The sequence below is a fragment of the Amblyraja radiata genome, chromosome 7 (assembly GCF_010909765.2).
Source record: "Amblyraja radiata isolate CabotCenter1 chromosome 7, sAmbRad1.1.pri, whole genome shotgun sequence".
Lineage (NCBI taxonomy): Eukaryota > Metazoa > Chordata > Chondrichthyes > Rajiformes > Rajidae > Amblyraja > Amblyraja radiata.
Genome location: NC_045962.1, coordinates 10,014,166 through 10,036,527, shown reverse-complemented (window position 1 = coordinate 10,036,527; position 22,362 = coordinate 10,014,166). Strand labels below are relative to the sequence as shown.

The window sequence follows — 22,362 nt, the reverse complement described above, 5'->3', positions numbered from 1 at the left end:
ATGAAACGGAACGTTCCCCTACTGTTATAGAAATGTTCATTAGCACAACTACATTGATCAATTACATTGTCGGCTGCCATTGTTAAGTAACATGGAAAATGAAAAATCTTAAAGAAAATAATCATAAAGATGGCAGGTTTTGCAGAATATTTAATTCAACTTTTTGCACACTGGCTGCTACTACTACAACAGGAGTGTCAATTTGAGATTCCTTCAGTGCATTATACATGATTGCAAAATATACAGGATTGTAGTATCAAAGTGGTGCGAGATAATTGATACACTTTGACTTCCATTTCAAAAACAATGAGCAGCGATGTTTTCTGGCTTATCCCACCACTGAGGCCATAGAATGAACTGTCTATGGACAGGACTATGTTCCGCTTCCCGAATATTCCTGCAACAAGGCAAAGTCTTTCCAAGTTCAATCTATTCAGTTCATTACAATTAAACTTTAAAAAAGGTGAAAATTAAGTGCCACACACATGAATGAAAACTTAAGGGCCTGTCCCACTTGGGGGTCATTTGCGCGACATCATTTACGCGTCACGACGCACGACGCGTGCATGGTGCGCATTACGCACGCATGGTGTGTAGTGACGTAGGCAGTGACGCGCGGCCGCGCGCGGTGCCCCAGGATTTTGGAATGTACAAAATCTTCGCGCGCCATCTGCATGACGCGCAAATGACGGCCAAGTGGGACAGGCCCTTTAGATGACATGGAAGTTGAGTTGATAAGCTATGCCTTACACAAAATTAGAAAAACAAACATCTTTCATTTGTGGTTACATGGAATATAAACAGTTCATGAACGGTGAACAGTGCTCTCATTGTCACAAATCTGACAAAGTGAAAATAAATCCTATGAATTAACATTAAATGCTCGGTAGCAGCTTGTGGTAATTATTGCAACACTCAGAGCCACACATAGAGAATCAGCAAAATAAATCTCTGGAGTGATAGTGGGTACTTTCATCAGTGAAAGTGTAACATTTACTTTGTGCCATTAGTAGTCATAGCTTATGAAACTTCTACACACATGAAGCAACATTTTTGTTCCCTTGAATGAAATTCTTTTAAAATCGCTTCCTCTTTGTAAAGCTCGTCTTTTCAAAAGTTTGCCTACCAAGCAGTTTCAGCAAGAAAGTTGAAATAAAATTTATAAAATTCATTACATTTTCATTACATGATGAAAATTAACATCCACAATTAAGCTACAACAGATAATGCCATACATACTAATTGGAAGTCTATTCTAAAAAATAACACAGTGTAAGGCACGCTTTGGAAACAAGTATTCTCGGCTTTCTATCCGCCTCCCTTCATGGGGGGTTATTTCTTAATTGCCCGCAATTTTTTAAAGAAATGTACCTAAAGGAACTTCATATCACCAATTCCTCCTGGATAGACTTTTTGTAAAAAAAAAAAAGCATCTTATGCAATAGATTAAGCCAAAGGGTCACTCTGGCAAATTGTTGTTGCAACAGTTCCACAGGCCGATCAACAGTCCAGCACTTCAGCCGCTTGTCAACTTGTCAAAAGAGCACTCCACTGTGCCAGTTAGAAATAGGTTTTTGTTCGGAGGCAGCAATCATTAACGTAATACTTTTGTCAAATACAGGTGTCAAAATAACACAAGATCCTTGCCAAAAAGTAATTGCCAAAAGGCTTCAGATAAGGTATAAAATGTAGTTGAAGATAAAAACTCACTCATTTTTCCTGTCATTTTAAAGAGTCCTTTCTGCTAACATGCCGAAGTGTGAAGCACTCGCAACATTATATCATAGACACACAATATTGAATAAAAGCAGCTGAGAGATTTACTGCATTTTACAATTTAATATGAAATCAACATTGGTCACAACTCTAGTCGTGATAGCTTTATTACTTAAAACCATGTTGCTGTACTCCAGTTGCACCGAGTCTATGGTGTTGGTGAAGCTATCTCAGTGTTGCCTCTTGTGGATTTCCACAGGGGCTTGTAATAGATCCATCCATCACCCTACAAAAGATAGGGCAAAGAACAACATTTAAATATATTAAGTATAAAACGGATTGTGGAAATTTAGACTATAAAAAGTTGTTTCAGCAGAGTGGTTAATTCACCATCCAAATCAGGCAAAAAATAGCTGGAGAAGTGAAGGAAAAAAGAGTCCACAGAAACCTTCGTCCCAATTCCCATTCCTTCTCTCTAGAGATGCTGCCTGTCCCACTGAGTTACTCCACCATATCGTGTCTATCTTCGGTTTAAACCAGCATCTGCAGTTCCTACATACACAACCTTCGTTCCAACTTGTCCACACCGACCAAGATGCCATCTAATCTATTCTTATTTGCTTGTGTTTGATCCAAAATCCTTTCTATTCGTGTACTGATCCAGGCAACTTCAGAATGCTGTTAACATAGAACAGTACAACACAAGAACAGGCCCTTCGGCCCACAATGTCTGTGCTGAACATGATGCCAAAACCATCTCATCTACCTACACATAATCCACATCCCTCCATTTCCTGCATTAACACTTGCCTATTAAACACCACTAACATATCTGCCTCAACCACAATCCCTGGCAGCACATTCCAGGCACTGTGTAAAAAAACATTGCCCTGCACAAGTTGGCAGTAGGGATTAACGGGTCCCTTTCAGAATGGCAGGCAGTGACTAGTGGGGTACCGCAAGGCTTGGTGCTGGGACAATATACATCAATGATTTGGATGAAGGGATTCAAAGTAACATTAGCAAATTTGCAAATGACACAAAGCTGGGTGGCAGTGTGAACCGTGAGGAAGATGCTCTGAGAATGCAGGGTGACTTGGACAGGCTGGGGGAGTGGGCAGATGCATGGCAGATGCAGTTTAATGCGGATACATGTGAGGTCATCCACTTTGGTAGCAAAAACAGGAAAGCAGCTTATTATCTAAATGGCGTCAAGTTGGGAAAAGGGGAAGTACAACAGAAGGTACAACAGGGGAAGTACAAGGGGACAAGTACAAAGAAGTACAAAGGGGAAGTACAAGGGGAAGTAAGCATGCAGGTACAGCAGGCAGTGAAGAAAGCGAATGGCATGTTGGCCTTTATAACAAGAGGAATCGAATATAGGAGCAAATAGGTCCTTCTGCAGTTGTACAGGGCCCTGGTGAGACCACACCTGGAGTATTGTGTGCAGTTTTGGTCCCCTAATTTGAGGAAGGACATTCTTGCTATTGAGGGAGTGCAGCGTAGGTTTACAAAGTTAATTCCCGGGATGGCGGGACTGTCATGTGCTGAGAGATTGGAGCAGCTAGGCTTGTACACTCTGGAGTTTAGAAGGATGAGAGGGTATCTCATTGAAGCATTGAATCTCATTGAAGATTGTTAAGGGTTTGGACACGCTGGAGGCAGGAAACATGTTCCTGATGTTAGGGAAGTCCAGAATCAGGGGCCACAGTTTAAGAATAAGGAGTAAGCCATTTAGAACAGAGACGAGGAAACACTTTTTCTCAAAGAGAGTGGTGAGTCTGTGGAATTCTCTGCCTCAGAGGGCGGTGGAGGCAGGTTCTCTGGATGCTTTCAAGAGGGAGCTAGATAGGGCTCTTAAAAATAGCGGAGTCAGGGGATATGGGGAGAAGGCAGGAACGGGGTACTGATTGGGGATGATCAGCCATGATCACATTGAATGGCGGTGCTGGCTTGAAGGGCCGAATGGCCTACTCCTGCACCTATTGTCTATAAACTTTAGCCTCAACCAATTAATTCCATATGAGCACCACTTTCTACGTGAAAAAGTTGCTCCTCAAGTTCCTATCAAATCTTTCCCCTCTCATCTTAAACCTTTGTCCTACAATTCTGGATTCCGCTACTCTAGGAAAAAAGACTGTTCATTCACCCTATGTATTCCCCTGATTTTGTAAACCGCTATAAAATCAGCCCTCAGCTTCTTATGCTCCAAGGAATAAAGTTCTAGCCTGCCCAACCTCCCCATATAAATCAGTCCTTTAAATCCAGGTAAAATCCTCAAAAGCCTTATCTGCACATGTTCCAATTTAATGGTATCTTTCCTATAGACCAGGAACAGTACATGAACACAATAAGCAAGTGCGGCCTCAACAGCATTGTGTACAACTGCAAAATAATGGCCCGATTTTATACTCAGATCCCTGACTGATTCAGGTCTCTGGTGCTGTGAGGCAGCAGCTCTACCACTGCGCTGAGTCTATGGATCACATCGAGTTTCTTTGAGTTCACTTACAAAAAAACGCTGAAGGAACTCAGCAAGACGGGCAGCACAGTGGTAGAGCTGCTGCATTACAGCACCAAAGACCCAGGTTCAATCCTGTCTATGGTTCTGTATGTATGGAGCTTGTACATTCTCCCTTGAACATTCTAAGGGTGCTCCGGTTTCCTCCCACATTCCAAAGACATGCAGGTATGTAGGTTAATTGGCTTCTGTAAATTTGAATCTTTGAACCTTTGTGTGTTGGATAGTGCTAGTATACAGCTGATCGCTGGTCGGCGTGGATTTGGTGGGCTGAAGGGCCTGTTTCCACACAAAATCTCTAAACTAAACCTGTGGAAGAAGAGGGAGGGTCTACGTTTTGGGTCGAGATCCTGCATCAAGATTCCGCCTTTCAGGTGACGGGACCTGCCTTCTCATTGGGTCTGAAAATAAAAATCAATGTAGCCCAATTATCATTGACTTCTACCCACCCATTCCAACTCCTTCTGACATTCTAGTCGACTGTTCCAACTACAAATAGGCCAACATTGTAGATAGACAAAAGTGCTGGAGACGCTCACCGGGTGAGGCAGCATTTATGGAGCGAAGGAAATAGGCAACGTTTCAGGCCGAAACCCTTCTTCAGACTGATGTAGGGTGGGGGGGTGGAAGAAGAAAGGAAGAGGGCTGAGGGAGAGCTGAGAAGGGGAGGAGACAATAAGGGCTACTGGAAATTGGAGAAGTCAATGTTCATGCCGCTGGGGTATAAACTTCCCAAGCGAAATATGAGGTGCTGCTCCTCCAATTTCCGGTGGTGCTCACTTTGGCCAAGGAGGCCCAGGGCCGAAAGATCGGAATATCGTAGATCCATCCTGCCTTCTTTCCCCCCTTTCCTGCCCTTGTTTTTATTTGAGATCCTTATATTGTTGATTCTTTACCACTGATGAGAGTTCAACGACCTTGATTGGTTTTGACACAGAAACAAAGCCCTGTATTATCAGGAGAAAATGATGATGAATGGATAAGAGATGAGAGACATTGTGAGCGAGAACACGCTACCTGAAGGTTTAAAGGAACCAGAATCAACATTTACAGTCAAAAGATTTAAATAATCTACGGAATAACAATCCCTGTGAACGCCCCCCCCCCCCAATAAAAAGGGACTAATGAGGTATCTCAGACAAAGAGTTGGCTCAGCCCCAGAGGGCAAAACATTGTCCTTCTGAACCACTATTCTATAAATAATAAATCTGAGGAAGGCATTACGTTGATAGAGAATGCTAAACGTTGGGATAATTTTACAAAGCACTGGCACATATCAAAAGGCCTTCTGTGTTATAATTTTCCATCATGTTTCATGATCCCACTGTCCAGAATGCAACCTATATCTAGTGGGTATGCATCAGCAACTACCACACAACATGAAAATTAATCTGAGAAAATATGTCCATACAGAAAATTGTCAAACTATTTAAAAGAACAGCTGGTTAAAATTCTGTATAAGTCGAACATTTCTGGAAATATTTATTGTATTTAGTGTGGACCAACCAAAAAAAAAAATCAGAGAAGGAAGCAGGTACCAAAGCAGCAGTATGGCCATCCTACTTTAAATGTTTTATGTAAAGCACTTTGAATTACCTTGTTGTTGAAAGGTGCTATACAAATAAACTTGCCTTGCCTTGCCTTGCCTTGCCTTGCCTTACTGACTCCAAAGACCAACAGTGAACGGAGAATAATATACACAATTCAATAATTTGTTGTTACTGTGAATGGTGGGGCCCTGGGGAGTGTTGTAGAGCAGAGAGATCTAGGAGCACAGGTACATCGTTCCCTGAGAGTGGTGTCACAGTTAGATCGGCTGTTTGAAGACCTTTGCTACATTTGCCTTCATCAGTCAAGGTAATGAGTGTTGAAGTTGGGATGTGTAGGAAGGAACTGCAGATGCTGGTTTAAACCGAAGATAGACACAAAATGCTGGAGTAATTCAGCGGGACAGGCAGCATCTCTGGAAAGAAGGAATGGGTGACGTTTCGGGTCGAGACCCTTCTTCAGATTCAGGGTTGAGATGTTATGTTACAGTTATACAAAACGTTGGTGAGGCCGCACTTGGAGTACTCTGTTCAGTTTTGGTCACACTGCTACAAAAAAAAGGACGTAATTGAGTTGGAAAGAGTGCAGAGAAGATTTACCAGGATGTTGCCAACACTTGAGGGGCTGAACTGCAGGGAGTTTGGGCAGGTAGGAATTTATTGCTTGGACCATTGGAGGATGAGGAGCGATCTTATAGAGTTGTATAAAATCATGAGTGAAATTGATAAGGTGAATGAGTCTTTTACCGAGGGTAGGGAAATCAAATACAAGAGGTTTTTGATATATGTGTACGGTGTGGGGCAATATTTAATACAACCCCGATGGGCAGCTTATTCACTCTGAGTGGCGAGTATATAGAACAAGCTGTCAGAGGAATAGTTGAAGCAGCTACTATAACAGCATTGAAAATACACTCAAACAGGTATAATGGATGAGAAAGGTTTACAGGAATAAAGGCCAAACTTGGGCAAATGGGATGAGCTTGAATGGGGTATCTTGGTCAGCATGGATGACTGCGCCGAAGGGCCCGTTTCCGTGCTACGATACATCTTGCTGCAATTGTGCAATGGTAATATTTATCTATGGTTATGTCTATATTTTCCACGAGTAATAGTGTTCCATGTACAAATGCTTACCTCTTGATAGAAATACTTTGTCTTCCAAAGTGCGCCCGTCTCTGCACGATGACGTGCTTCTGACCTCTGGCGTTCCTCTAGTAAGCTCTTATGTTCAGTGGCCTTCTCTATGTTTTTTACTCTCAAAGCTTCAGTCACATGCTGCCACAAGTGCCTGGTAAACACACACAAATTACATTAGTGGAGACACGATATTGAAATTTGCAGCAACCATTTGTCAGCTGGGAAAGCCTCTATTTATTTCCCCATCTCAAATCACAACCATCTTGAATGCAAACAATCTTGGTTTAAAATCACAACCACCTGCTACTGTAGGGTAGGGAGTTGCAGAATTCTGACCCGGCAACAATGAAAGAATTAATAAATGACTGAATGGTCACTGCAGGGCAGATGAAGGAGGGTGGATGCCACTAATCGACCCACAAGGTAACAACGACCACAGTTAGTGTCTAAATTTCTTTCAGGACACTGTCCAAGTATTTTTGAACATTCCAATGTTAACTGTTGTACATCGCAGAGCGATTAATTTGCATACACCAGAACATCAAAATGGCACTGTGATCACATCCAAAATGTGCTTTTTATAGTGATATTAATTAGGACACGGTGAATCTTATCTGCTGTTTTAAAGTTAATGCAGAGAGTTTTCAAATGCCCACACAAGAACTATTTAATTTTGCCTAATTGAGCATATTACCAGAGAGCCAGTCTATAATTCTGAGCTCAAGACTGTGCTACACTAATGCAGAACCCCCCCAGCTGAAAGAACCCCCCCTTGGTGAGATGGTAATTGGCGCTCACGCTGGTGTTCAGAGATGGTGAGGTTTGTGGAACAAAAAAGGCCTGGGCAAGAGCTATTAGGAAGCAAGGCTTCAGCGAGCAAAAAATGGTTGGAGTGGTGTGGGGTGATGGGCCTCTGGAGTTCTGGGCAATAATCACAACATACATTTATTTGGACACAAAATAGATGTTCAGACGAAGTAAGCAACTAAGAAATCTGCTGGATGAAAAATGTTACAGCATCTATATCAATGAATTGGATGAAAATGTACATGGCAAGATTTGGAAAGTCTAACATGGGCAGGACCTACACAGTGATGGTAGGGCTCTGGGGAGTGTCGTGGAGCAGAGGGATCTAGGAGTGGAGGTACATAGTTCCTTGAAGGTGGCATCACATGGAGATGGGGTGGTCTTTTGGCACATGGGCCTTCATCAGTCAGAGTATTGGGTATGGACGTTGGGAGGTCATGTTGCAGTTCTATAAAACGTGGTGAGGCCGCATTTAGTGTATTGTGTTCAATTCTGGGCACCATGTCGTAGGAAAGATGTTGTTAAGTTGGAAAGGGTGCAGAGAAGATTTACAAGGATGTTGCCAGGACTAGAGGGCCTGAGCTACAGGGAGAGGTTGAGCATCCTGGAACTCTATTCCCTGGAACGCAGGAGGATGAGGGGTGATCTTGCAGAGGTGTATAAAATCATGAGAGGAATAGATTGAGTAGACGCACAGAGTATCTTGCCCAGAGTAGGGGATTCGAGAACCAAAAAACATAGGTTTAATGTGTGGGGGAGATTTTATAGGAACCTGAAAGACAAATGTTTACACAAAGGATGGTGGTTGTATGGAATGAGCAGCCAGAGGAGAAAGTTGAGGGAGAGACTATCACAACTTTTAGCAACAATTAAATAGGCACATGGATAGGACAGGTTTAGAGGGATATGGGCCAAACACAGGCAAGTGGGACTAGCGTAGATGAGACATGTTGGTCGGTGTGGGCAAGTGGGCCGAAGGGCCTGTTTCCACGCTGTATCACTCTAATGACTATTGTGAGAGTGCACTGAAGATTTACCAGGATGGTGAATTTTGGTTAGGAAAAAAAACATTAGTGAAAGTGCTTTATTTTCTTTAGCAACAAAGGAGGCCAAGGAGAGTCTTATTTTATATGCATGACATTATTTGAGCCTGTGATGAACAGGAAATACTTGCAGAAACAAGAAACTGCAGATGTTGGTTTATAAAAAAACTGTTCGAGTAACTCAGCAAATCAGTCAGCGTCCCTGGTGAACATGGATGGGATTGGGACTCTTCGACAATCTTCAGACTGATTGTAGGGGGAAAAGATAGCTAGAAGAGACAAGGGCCAGGACAAAGGCCAAAATTCTACTTGCAGTGGAGTGGTCCATAAATAAGGGACATAAATATTGATGGAGAAGGGTAATGTGGCAGAAAGAGGATGGTTGAAAGATGTTTTCATCTGACAGGGAGTGTGAAGTCTAAATGAAAGCAGAGGTGTGGACCCTGAAACAGCTGTAAGTCACGAAGCCACGATCAAAAAGCTGTACAATGGGATTGTCCAGGGTGGACACAAAATCCAATGCCCAACGTATTTGAATATTCTGGTTCTATGAGTACATTGAAAGTATTGCATTCCCTTTAACATGCTTTAGAAAGCACGTTAGAAATGTTACATAAAGTAATGTTTTCGATCAGTTTTTTTTTGTTTTTTTAAACACAGCTGCTTCTAGCCTGATAGACACTGGAAGTCTAAAGAAGGGTCTCAAACCGAAACGTCACCCATTCCTTCTCTCCAGAGATGCTGTCTGTCCCGCAGAATTACTCCAGCATTTTGTGTCTATCTTCGGTTTAAACCAGCCACTGCAGTTCCTTCCTACATGCTTCAAGCCCGAGTTAGGAAAGAATTCCTTGTGGTCAGGAATCCGTCGAAAGACCAGCAATGTCCAATTACTGCCTGCAGTATGAGTTTTCGCCTGCCATTTTCAAGCATTGTCTGCCACCCAAAGGCAGAAAAATGCCATAGTGGGCAAAGCAATTGTACCAGCTTAGTTCTCTCTAGGAGAAACCAATGAAATTGTTCAAATCAGCTAATCTTTCTTTTCTCAACACCAAAATGATTTAAAAAAACCATTAAGAATGCACACAGGTATTTTAACAGCACTGTAGGATATCGGTTGCTAAGAGAAACAACAGGGCAGTTTGGAGGAGTAAATGATAATTCTGCTCTATAATGAAATCATTTAAAAAAATGATTCACTCTCAAGTGACTGATTTGATTAAAGTAACAGTGAGAAAGTACCGTTAAAACACCCCAATTTTTCCCCCAATTAAAATGGTGGTCCCATTTCAACTGCTGCCTAGTACAGGCCCACCCCCGATTTTCCAGCACTCTTGGTTCCAGAGCCTTTCCGGATTATCAGTTTTGCCAGACCCACAGAGGTCACGGCCTGCGAGAGGAGTCCAAAGCCCCTGTCCCACTGCACGAGGTAATTTAAGAGTTCTCCGAGTTTTCCCCCGAACTCGGAGAATGTCCGTAGCGGGTCCGTAGGAGTTCGTGAATGTCTCTTAGCGGCTCGTACGAGTAGAAAGTAACCATTTTTTTCATCACCAGTATTTTTTTACTCGTGGACATTTTTTGCAGGGATGAAAAAACGTCACGAGTTTACCGGATTTCCCGAGAACCTACCATTAGCATTACGAGTCACTACAAGACATCCACAAACTCCTACGGACATTCTCCGAGTTCGGGTCAGGGGAAAACTCGGAAGAACTCTTGAATTACCTCGTACAGTGGGACAGGGGCTCAATGGTACTGGAACTGAGGTGCCGAGATACCGGCCTGCAAAAGTGACTTCGGAGGTCGGTTATGGGAATGGATTGTTAGCTCCAGTCAGGCCGGAGTTCCTGAGCCCTGGCCGTAGGGGGCAAATTCGACTTGTTGATCAGCGCGGAAGTCTCAGATAGACCGAGATCAGCCACCTCACCGGGCCTCGGCCTAAGCACCACATTTTTAGGGGGACTTCCGGATGGGATTTCAAGTGCGCACTCATAATTTTGCCCAGAATAAAGGAGAAGCCGGACCATCAGTTACTGGAAAAATCAGTTGTGGACCTGTACAACTTACTAAGTATCAAATGAAGATGCTAGGGAATAATGAATTTGGCAAAAGATCATAACCTATTCAATCTGTGTGCCAACTATATCTCCAGATGTCGACAACAACATTTATTTCAGCAATTTAAAAACTTGAGTAATAGATACCATTGCTAAATATGAGGTCTCAATAGAAGAATGAAAGGATAAAAAGCAGAGGAATATTTTTCTTAATTTATATGCTTTACTAAACTAAGTGGGACCCGTTAGGTCCCAGCATCACACAGGAGGGCTGGTCATCCAACGCAATATTCCACCTCTCCACCAATTCTAATATTGGTGGCCAGTTTGGGGGGGGGGACTTTCTGGAGCGCTAGTATGGGTGTTGTGGGCTGAAGGGACTGGTTTCCAGAGGGCTAGTATGCAAATTGTGCGCCAAATGGATTCTTGGGCTGGCGTCTCAGTCAATCAAGCCTGTTGTGCTGGCAACTCACTCACTCACGGCTGGTGGGCTGGTAGTTGACTCACAGCTAATCCTTGAAATTCTATTTCAAGCAGGGTATAAGGCCACCAAATTCAAGTGCAGTTTCATACCATTTGAAGTAGGGTGCAAAGCCACTAAAGACAGCGAGTCATGACCTCTCCCTCCTCCATCTTGCAGAGACTGAGCCACACCCACATTTCCGGGTTTTATAACCCCTCCCCCCACCGGAAAAGGTGTGGCTTTCATGGAGTGATTGACAGGAGAGAGATTCTCAAATATTTTTTTAAAAACTAATAACACTTTTATTTTTCATTGATGGGAAGAATTTTCTGCATCTGCTCAGCGGAGGGGGACTGAGTAAGGTGGTCAAAAATCACAGCCGTAAGTGGTAGCATTTTATCTAAAATCAATATACAGTGCAAACAGGAAGTAAGTGCATTTACAGTAGTGCCTTTTAACTTCAAGCCAAAGCACCCAAGCCACCATTTGCAGTAAGTAGTGCCTTTCAACTTCATGCCACCATTTGTAGTGCCTTTCAACTTAAAGCCAAAGCACCCAAGCTACAATATGCAGTAAGTAATGCCTTTCAACTTCAAGCCAAAGCTCCCAAGCCACCATTTGCAGTAAGTAGTGCCTGTCAACCTCATGCCACCATTAGCAGTAAATAGTACCTTTCAACTTCAAGCCAATGCACCCGCCATCATTTGCAGTAAGTAGTGCCTTTCAACTTCAAGCCAAAGCAACCAAGCCACCATTTGCAGTAAGTAGTGCCTTTCAACTTCAAGCCAAAGCTCCCAAGCCACCATTTGCAGTAAGTAGTGCCTTTCAACTTCATGCCACCATTTGTAGTGGCTTTCAACTTAAAGCCAAAGCACCCAAGCGACAATTTGCAGTAAGTAGTGCCTTTCAACTTCAAGCCAAAGCTCCCAAGCCACCATTTGCAGTAAGTAGTGCCTGTCAACCTCATGCCACCATTAGCAGTAAATAGTGCCTTTCAACTTCAAGCCAATGCACCCACCACCATTTGCAGTAAGTAGTGCCTTTCAACTTCAAGCCAAAGCAACCAAGCCACCATTTGCAGTAAGTAGTGCCTTTCAACTTCAAGCCAAAGCTCCCAAGCCACCATTTGCAGTAAGTAGTGCCTTTCAACTTCATGCCACCATTTGTAGTGGCTTTCAACTTAAAGCCAAAGCACCCAATCTACAATTTGCAGTAAGTAGTGCCTTTCAACTTCAAGCCAAAGCTCCCAAGCCACCATTTGCAGTAAGTAGTGGCTTTCAACTTCAAACCAAAGCTCCCAAGCCACCACTTGCAGTAAGTAGTGCCTTTCAACTTCATGCCACCATTTGCAGTGCCTTTCAACTTCAAGCCAAAGCTCCCAAGCCACCACTTGCAGTAAGTAGTTCCTTTCAACTTCATGCCATTATTTGCAGTAAGTGGTGTCTTTCAACTTCAAGCCACACCCAAGCCACCATTTGCAGTAAGTAGTGCCTTTCAACTTCATGCCATCATTTGCAGTAAGTGGTGTCTTTCAACTTCAAGCCACACCCAAGCCATCATTTGCAGTAAGTACTGCCTTTCAACTTCAAAGCTCCCAAGCCACCATTTGCAGTAAGTAGTGCCTTTCAACTTCAAGCCAAAGCAACCAAGCCACCATTTGCAGTAAGTAGTGCCTTTCAACTTCAAACCAAAGCAACCAAGCCACCATTTGCAGTAATAATGCCTTTCAACTTCAAGCCAAAGCTCCCAAGCCACTATTTGCAGTAAGTAGTGCCTTTCAACTTCATGCCACCATTAGCAGGGGGGGGGGGGGGCTTTCTGCAGCGCTAGTATGAACCATTTTAGAACCAAGACATTTTTTGCAAGCTATAGAACCAATAGTCATTTTTTTTGCAAGCTTTAGAACCAATAGACATTTTTTTGTAAGCTTTAGAACCAATAGACATTTTTGCAAGCTTTAGAACCAATAGAGACATTTTTTGCAAGCTATAGAACCAATAGAGACACTTTTTGCAAGCTTTAGAACCAATAGAGGCACTTTTTGCAAGCTTTAGAACCAATAGAGACACTTTTTGCAAGCTTTAGAACCAATAGACTTTTTTTTGCACGCTTTAGAACCAATAGACATTTTTTTTGCAAGCTTTAGAACCAATAGACATTTTTTTGCAAGCTTTAGAACCAATAGACATTTTTTTGCAAGCTTTAGAACCAATAGAGACACTTTTTGCAAGCTTTAGAACCAATAGACCATTTTTTGAAAGCTTTAGAACCAATAGACCTTTTTGTGCAAACTTTAGAACCAATAGACACTTTTTTTGCAAGCTTTAGTACCAATAGACACATTCTGCAAGCATTTTAGAACCACTAAGGGCACTTACATTTGAGTAGACATGTGTTCAGTGTTATTCACAGCTCAGAGAAACGTGACCCTCTGCCTTCCTCCATCTTGAAGAGACTGTGTGGCACACCACTTCCTGGTTTTATAGTCCCTCCCCCCTGCCGCCAGCGGGGGCAGCAGAGAGAATGGGGAATTTTGTAAAAACATTAATATCTCTGTCATTTTTAATCAACGGGAAAAATCCTCGGCACACATGCGGCGGAGGGGGGCTCTGAGCAAGGTGGCCAAAAATGACGGCCGTAGGTGGCGGCGTTCTCTTGGAAATCGCAGCACAGAAGGCCAAAACCGGTCAAGAACAGAGTTTTAGTAATATAGATGCTTATCTGGCAAAATGGTGTGGGATTGATGAGAAAGTAGCTGGCTTCAGCACCTGAGCAGAGATACACTGAAGTGGAGTAACTAACCCAGTTCAGACAATAAAGCTCATGTGGTGATCAACATCTTCGACAAGAAACTGTAGCAGAGCCAAATAAGATCTGGCACATCTCCAATGTGTCACCATTCCCAGTAATTACTGCCGCTCATAAGTGCTGCTTAAGAGGGTAAAATCAGTCCTGAAAAACTCAAGGCATATTATAAAGATTTGAAAGTTTTGTATTAAACAGTGTACATAAGTTTAAAGTGTGAAGTCTATTTGCCTTGGGTGTGCCAATACTTTCAGCAAAGATTGGTGTATGCTACAGCTGGATGGTCAATGATTTCTATTGATAACATTGTAGTTCCTGAAATCACTGTTCTGAGCACCACAAAATTAGTTTTGTTACCTGGACTCAAATGGGCCTTGTTTCTCAGTCGGTCGCACTCGCTTTCTGGTGACAGGAAGTTTAGTTACATCTATGACTCTAGTTTCTCCATTGCTGTAAGTGAATTCAAGCACACCGTTCCATTCCCCCTGCACTCTGCACACCACCGTATTTGTTGCATGATGCTTCACTTCAGCAGTCACTCTGGCGGAGGAGGAGGGTGAAATTACCACATCACATCATTATGCCATAACACAGATTTACATTTAAAGATCAATGTTAGTCCCAGCCTCATCCAATGTGCTATGAGTGTGGCCCAGTGGCTCATCTTGGAGAACTGCTGCCTTGAGGTTCTGGGAGCCCAGATCAATCCTGACCCCCAGTGCTGCCTGTGTGGAGTTAGGACATTCTCCCTGAGACTGTGCGTTTAGTTTAGTTGAGTTTTTAGTTTAGTTTAGAGATACAGTGCGGAAACAGGCCCTTCGGCCCACCAGGTCCGTGTCAACCAGCGATCCCCGCACATTAATACCATCCTACACCCACTAGGCACAATTTTTACATTTACCAAGCCAATTAACTTAGTGTAGGAGAAAACCGAAGATCTCTGAGAAAACGGGGAGAATGTACAAACTCCGTACAGACAGCACCCGTAGTCAGGATTGAACCAGGGTCTCTGGCGCTGCATTCGCTGTAAGGCAGCAACTCTACCGCTGCGCCACCGTGACCGCCCAAAAGCTGGAAACCTGGAGTTTCTTCCAGGTACTCTGGTTTCCTCTGTAACCAAAGAATTATATGGTTGGTAAGTTAATTTGCCACTGTAAAATTTTCCCTAAAGTGCAAGTGAGTGGAAGAATCTGGGCAAGAATGGGAACGTGGGGAGAGGTATCTGCTTCCATGCTGAATGATTCTATGATTCTCTGACTCGAACACAAAAATAAACCAACATATTAAATAAAACAACAATTAAATGCATAACTGAACACCCTGTAAAAAATTAATGGCAAGACCTGTAACATCATTGATGTAAAAAGGGATCTTGGGCTCCAGTCCAAAACACCCTGTATGCTTGGCTTTATAGGTCAGTGCATTGGAGTCAGGAAGTCACAATGTAGTTTTATAGAACTTAGCTTAGGCTGCATCTGGAGTAGAGAAGGCAATTCTCTTCACCCCAATACAGGAAAGATGTGAAGGCTCTGGAAACGGTGCAGAGGAGGTTTACCAGAATTATGCCTGAATTACAGGGTATTAGTAACATGGAGAGGTTGGACATGCTTGGGATTGTTTTCCCTGGAATACCAGAGGTTGTGGGGAGACGTTGAGGAAGGTATATACAATTACTATAAACTAGAACCTTTGTGGATGGCTCCATTGTAATCATGTATTGTCTTTCTGCTGACTGGTTAGCGCGCAACAAAAGCTTTTCACTGTACCTCGGTGCACGAGACAGTAAACTAAAATAATACTAAACTAAAACTTGTTCCAGGATGGAAATATCAAATACATGAAGGTATAGGTTGCAGGTGAGAGGGGTAAAGTTTGAAGGAGACGTGCAAGGCATGTGCGTGCTACTGGGGGTGGTGATGGAGGCAGATATGATACTGGCATTTAAGAGGCCTTTGGATAGGTCAGTATGGGATTGGGACTCAGACTAGTGTCAGACTAAACTCTGGGCCTCCTCCATTGCCAGTGAGATCACATGCAAACTGGAGGAAGTGCACCTCATTTGGGCAATTGACAACACAACGTTATGAACAATGAATTCTCCAATTTTAGCTAACTTGCCAATAAACGCCGCACCTCTTTCCCAATTTCATCTCCTCTCTTCTGTGTGCCCCATTCGCACGTGCCCACCTTTCTCCCACGATCCCGCTCCCCTTTCACCATCCCCAACCTTGTCCGCTTCCACCTATATCCCTTCATCTGGCTTTACATTTCATGCCTGTTCGCTCCTTATCTTTGTCTTTTCATCTGTGACCTTTGTCCAACAATCTGCCAATCGAGCATCGGCGCAAGAAATAGGTGTACTCCTCTCCTGCCTCCAGCTATCACTTGCCAGGCTTTGTCCCATCCCCACCGCTCTTCCAGCTTTCTCACCCCCTTCTACAATCAATCTGAAACTGGGTCCTGGCCCAAAATGTTGCCCTATTCATATCCTCCAGAGATGCTGCCCGAGTTACTCCAGCACTGTATCTTTTTCCTGTCAATTAATTATGCTGACTCGGCTACGCCACCTCTGAAGGCACAAGAAACTTCAGATGTCGGAATCTGTAGCAAAAGGACAGAGGCTGGGGGAACTCAGTGGATCAGGCAGCATCTGGCCATTCCCTCACAGATGCCAATAGACAATAAACAATAGGTGCAGGAGTAGGCCATTCGGCCCTTCAAGCCAGCACCGCCATCCAATGTGATCATGGCTGATCATCCACAATCAGTACCCCGTTCCTGCCTTCTCCCCATAACCCCTGACTCCGCTATTTTTAAGAGCCCTATCCAGCTCTCTTGAAAGCATCCAGAGAACCTGCCTCCACCGCCCTCTGAGGCAGAGAATTCCACAGACTCACAACTCTCTGTGAGAAAAACTGTTTCCTCGTCTCCGTTCTAAATGGCTTACTCCTTATTCTTAAACTGTGGCCCCTGGTTCTGGACTCCAACATCGGGAACATGTTTCCTACCTCTAGCGTGTCCAAGCCCTTAACAATCTTATATGTTTCAATGAGATATCCTCTCATCCTTCTAAACTCCAGAGTGTACAAGCCCAGCCGCTCCATTCTCTCAGCATATGACAGTCCCGCCATCCCGGGAATTAATCTTGTAAACCTACGCTGCACTCCCTCAATAGCAAGAATGTCCTTCCTCAAATTAGGGGACCAAACCTGCACACAATACTCCAGGTGTGGTCTCACTACGGCTCTGTACAACTGCAGAAGGACCTCTTTGCTCCTATATTCGATTCCTCATGTTATAAAGGCCAACATGCCATTAGCTTTCTTCACTGCCTGCTGTACCTGCATTTTTTATAGACTGATGTACAAGGACCACCAGATCCCGTTGTACTTCCCCTTTTCCCGCCTGACCTGCCATGTTTCTCCAGTCGCTCCCTTTTTGCTCTCTCCTCCACTGACACTTTTCCCACCACAAAACTAATTTTCACTAGCCTACAGGATTGAAAGTTGGAGTGTTAACGTTACCCTTGCGACTACTGATGCCTGTAAGCAGGAATAACTACCTGTGAAGTTTTCCACCATAAAATGGCTTTGTGTGAAATGTTATAGCGGCAGAGTAACCAGTCTTTGCACAGTTGACGTTGACTTTCCCTCCGAGCTCCACCCAAGGAACGGTTAAGATAGAACGAGCGTAGGCGCAAGGAAGGGTAAAGGTGTACTCCTCTCCGTGGTCCAAGAGACACAGAAGACCTAAATGATAAATGGATATGCATTAACAACTGTTTAAATCCAAAAGAACCCGCTAAAATACAACTTAACAAAAATATTCTTCAATTACTCGGGTATAGTGGAAAAAGATACTAGAAATAACAGTTCAGATTGATAGCTTTGTTAAAACTGAAACTACTCCTACATTGGGGCAAGGCTAATTTTGGTGGAATTAGACAGGAAGTAGGCTGTTAGCAGGTAAAGGGGGGGGGGTCAAGGAAAGAGCGTTCACGTTGCGGTCCTGTTTCCACCAATCTTTCCATTACCACGCACAAGAAGCGACAAGACAGACACCATTGTATGCAGATGCCGAGAAGTGTGTTCAGCTCTGGCTGAACAACTTCTAATCCTGTGTGTGGACTCGATAAGAAGAAGCAGCAGGTAAAGGAACACGGAGCAAGTGGGAGGCTTTTAAAAGCGAGATAGGGAGAGTTCAGGGCCATCATGTTCCAGTTAGAATGAAGGGCACGCCTGGCAATTTTAAGGAACCCTGACTACCGAGGGACATTGAGGCTGTGGTCAGGAAAAATGGGGGTCATAGGTCAGGTACAGGCAGCTGGGAACAAGCAAACCTCGACTCTGAGGGATGTAGCAGTGCAGCAAAGAAAGAAATCATGAGGATAAAAGGGAACACGAGATACCTTGGCAGATAAAGGTCAAGGAGAATCTCAAGTGATTCATGTATATTAATAGCAAGAGTAACCATGTAGAGAATGTGTCCCATAAGAATCACTTTGCTCAAATATGGGTGAAGCCACAAGAGATGGGCAAAGCCTTAAATTAATACTTCACCTGCATTTACTGTGGAGAAGATCATAGAAGCTAATGTATTCATGGAAGAGGACAATGATTCCCGAGGTATTACTGGTAATATAACGATGTGAGGTGAAGGCAGTCTTGAGGCACAAAAAAGGTGAATAAGTCCCTGAGGCCTGACCAAGTGTATCCCTGGACTTTGAGCAAAGAATGCAGGTAATTGCAGGTGCTTTGGCAGAAATCTTCTTGATTTTCCTTTGCCAGGTGTGAGGTATCAAAGAACTGGAATGTGCCTAATTTTGTGCTGTTATGTAAGAAGAGCTTACATAACGGTAAACCCAGGGAACAACAGACTTGTGAACTTTCCATCAGAGGTGGGAATGCTACGAGAGGAGATTCGAAGAGACAGGATCTGTGAGTGTGTTTTTTTGAGGAGGTAACCAAGATGATTGATGGGAGCGATAGAAGACTTTGTTTACATGGACTCCAGCAAACTTATGCCAAGGCCCTGCATGGCAGGCTGGATCACGTGGAATCCAGGGCAAGCTAGCCAATTATATACAAAAAAAATGGACTTGGTGGACAGGGACAGAGAGTAATAGTGGAGGGAAGGTTTCTTTTCCCAGATTTGTGGCCTGTGAGCCGGTGTCGCGGCGATCAATACTAAGCTTGTCGTATATATTAAGGATTTGGATGAAGATATAGGTGGCATGATTAGTAACCTTGTGTTGACACCAACATTGGTGGCATGGTGGACTGTGAAGAAGGTTACCAAGGTTACAACAAGATCTCGATCAAATACAAAGGTGGACGAAGGAATGGCAGATGGAATTTACCTCGTGCAAAATTATGCATTTTGGGAAATTAAACCAGGGCATATACAGTGAATTACAGCATCCTGAGGTGCTATAGAATAGAGGGGCTAAGGGGTACAAGTACGTACAGGTTTGAAACACACAAAACTGCCATTGCTGAAGTCTACAGCAAAAAAATCCTGGTGGAACTCAGCCTGACCAAGAAGCATCTGTAGAGGGAATGGATAGATGATGTCTCAGATCAGGACCCTTCTTTAGTCTGAAGAAGGTTACCGACCCAAAACATCTATCTGTTTCCCTCCACAGATGCTGCCTGATATGCTGAATATTTAAACCAGTTTGTTTTTGTTTTTTTTACACAAAGTCCCCCCCAGGTTATGGATATGGATCCATCCCCGAGAACAGTTCATAACACAGAACAGTTTACAAATAGGAATCACAACCCAAACCAAATTCCAACATGGTAGAAGATGACTGGTTGGCAAATCCATCCCTCTGGTCTCATGAACGACCGATCCCACATACAGGACATAAGTAACTTGGAACGTTCCTGACCTGGTAAAGATCTGTAGTTCCCCAAAAGTAGACAAAGTGGCAAAGGAGGCATGTGAAGTGCTTGCCTTCATCAGTCAGGTCATTGAGTACATGGAGCAGACATTATCTCAGATGTACAAGATGTTGGCGAGACTGCACCTGGAATATTGTGCGAGTTCGAGTCATCACACTATGAGAAGGATCTAATTAAGTTAGAGCGGGTACAGGAAAGATTCAAAGCAATGTTGCTGGGAAGAGGAGATGGTTAAACTGGGATTTTTTTCCCTGGAACATATGAGGTTCAAGGGTGACCTTCAAGATTTATAAAATCATAAGGGACACGGACAAAATGGATTGTCACACTTATAGGGTAGGGGTGTGTATAGCAAGAGGGTTTACGGTGAGAAGTGAAGATTTAAAGTGATGCAAAGGGAACATTTTCCCACACAAAAGGCAGTGGGCATCTGGAAAGAGCTGCTGGAGAAAGTGGTGGAGGGGGATACAATTCCAATGTTTCTAAAACAATATCTCAGATAAATGGTCAGGACCTGTTTAGAGGGATGTAGGCCAAGTAGAACTGGCTCAGGAAGGCACCTTGGTTGGTGTAGATGAGTTGAGCCAAAGGGCCTCTGCCTGTGCTGCACAACTCTGACTCTAAAGATAGAGAGAACAGAAGAGAAGCTCTGTGACAGGATGGAGATAGAAATACACAAATAGTGTTGCAAAGATGCACCCGAAGGAAGTGTAAATTTGAGTTAAACGAAATGTGAAATTAGCAAAACAAAAGGTAAGAGGCACAAGATTTGGAACGACTGGTTATCAAAATGGTTGCATTCAATGTTGAATCCTAATGGCTGCAATGAGCCCAGTTGACAGATAAGGTGATGCTGATCAGGCTAACATTATGGTTTGCTGGAACAGTGTAGGAAGCCCTAGTCAGAGGGGTCTGCGTGGCAAAGGGATGGAGAATCGTGTACATTTCTTCATTCTGTGCATCGTGTACATTCAAATCAAGGGAGAAAATATGTCCAATTCTTGGTGCAGTTTCTGAAACAAAAACTAATTTGTCAACATGGAAAACAGAAGTATACTTCAGTTAACTCTCACAGCATTGTGATCCCAACTTTAATATGGAATAAATAAAGGCACCGAAGGCAGGGGCCATTGCACGACAGGAAGTGCACCGAGTCATGCAAGAAAGGTCTGTACTGCTCGATTGTCAGGTTAGAATTATGCCATTAAATTCTCGATTGGCTTATTTTTGGAGGGTGAGAGAAGCGTGAAGTGGCATTTAGATGCCCTGTAGACATTCTCAGCATTTTGAAACTGGTTTGAGAATGGGCAACGGACATAAAGACAGCCGTGATTTATGCACTTCATCAACTTGCCGGAATAGTGTGAACATTTCAGACTTAAAGAAATGTGCAGACTGTAACCTGACGTCACACCAGAAGTCCCAGACTCATAACGTACATCAATCAGAAGTCAAGTCCGAGACTCATAACATAGATCAAACACCACACAGTACTCCCGACTGGCAGAGTGATTCACTGCTTTGAGAAGTGGAAAAATCTAAAAGCAACTCCCCGACCTTGGATAGCATTCTTCATTCGCATCCTCAACCTATGGCAGGGTTAGCCCAGGTTATCAATACATTAATATAAATTACAAAGCCCTTTAAGATAGCTTTGGCATCCTGGGATCTTTCCTTGTACCACACCAATGCACCTCCTTGGGCTACTGTAGCTTTTAACATAGAAAATCGAGCAGGAATAGGCCATTCAGCACTGCTCCAGTATTTAGCATGAACATGGAGGTTCACTTCAGTATCCACCTTCTACACATGTTCCTTGATCCCCATCACCATTTAGAAATAGATCTACCTCCAGCAATACATGTAATGACCTCCTCCGCTTTACGTAGTAGGGAACTACAGAGGTTCACCCCCTCAGAGTGAAGACTTTTGATGTTGATTCTAAAATGTTGTACACTGTATTCAGAGGTAGCCTGCTGGTTCAAGACATCAGGATCATGTTCCCTGCATCAAGACTGTCTGGACCCAAGACCCTTTCAGTCTTCCGCACTCCTGTGGACACAGCCCTGACCGACTCAACATCTCCTCATATGTTAGACCTGCCATCTCAGGAATCAGTCTATTGTTACACTCCTTTTATAACAAGAACATTCTGCCATGCACACAGACCAGAACTGCACACAAACTCCACGTGGGGTCTCACTAAAGCATTGCACAACGGCAGCAAGCATTTTTGTTGCTCTATTCAAACCCGTTTGCAATGAAAGTCATCTCACCGTTTAATCAGAGGAAGAACAAAGAAATTGTAAAGGCAAAAATGCAGTTGAGCTCACTGTAGATCAAACAGTATTGCTGAAGGT

The 22,362-nt window shown here is 43.5% G+C and overlaps 1 protein-coding gene and 1 long non-coding RNA gene across 3 annotated transcripts in view; one reads left to right on the top strand and one right to left on the bottom strand.

Moving 5' to 3' along the window:
* Nucleotides 1-1,309: 1,309 nt before the first annotated feature.
* The window catches only part of osbpl11 (oxysterol binding protein like 11), a 97,684-nt gene continuing 76,631 nt past the window's right edge, over nucleotides 1,310-22,362 (bottom strand). For both annotated transcript variants that reach the window (XM_033023686.1, XM_033023687.1), the window contains 4 exons: nucleotides 17,659-17,845; nucleotides 14,454-14,636; nucleotides 6,922-7,075; nucleotides 1,310-2,002 (listed from right to left, as the gene is read on the bottom strand). In XM_033023686.1, coding sequence (XP_032879577.1) covers nucleotides 1,925-2,002; nucleotides 6,922-7,075; nucleotides 14,454-14,636; nucleotides 17,659-17,845 — 602 coding nt within the window. In that variant the 3' untranslated portion in view covers nucleotides 1,310-1,924. The remainder of the gene's footprint in view (nucleotides 2,003-6,921; nucleotides 7,076-14,453; nucleotides 14,637-17,658; nucleotides 17,846-22,362) is intronic.
* LOC116975027 lies at nucleotides 3,484-20,475 on the top strand. The gene is made up of 3 exons (XR_004412515.1): nucleotides 3,484-3,495; nucleotides 7,705-7,707; nucleotides 20,441-20,475. It is a non-coding gene; the product is annotated as an uncharacterized LOC116975027 (long non-coding RNA).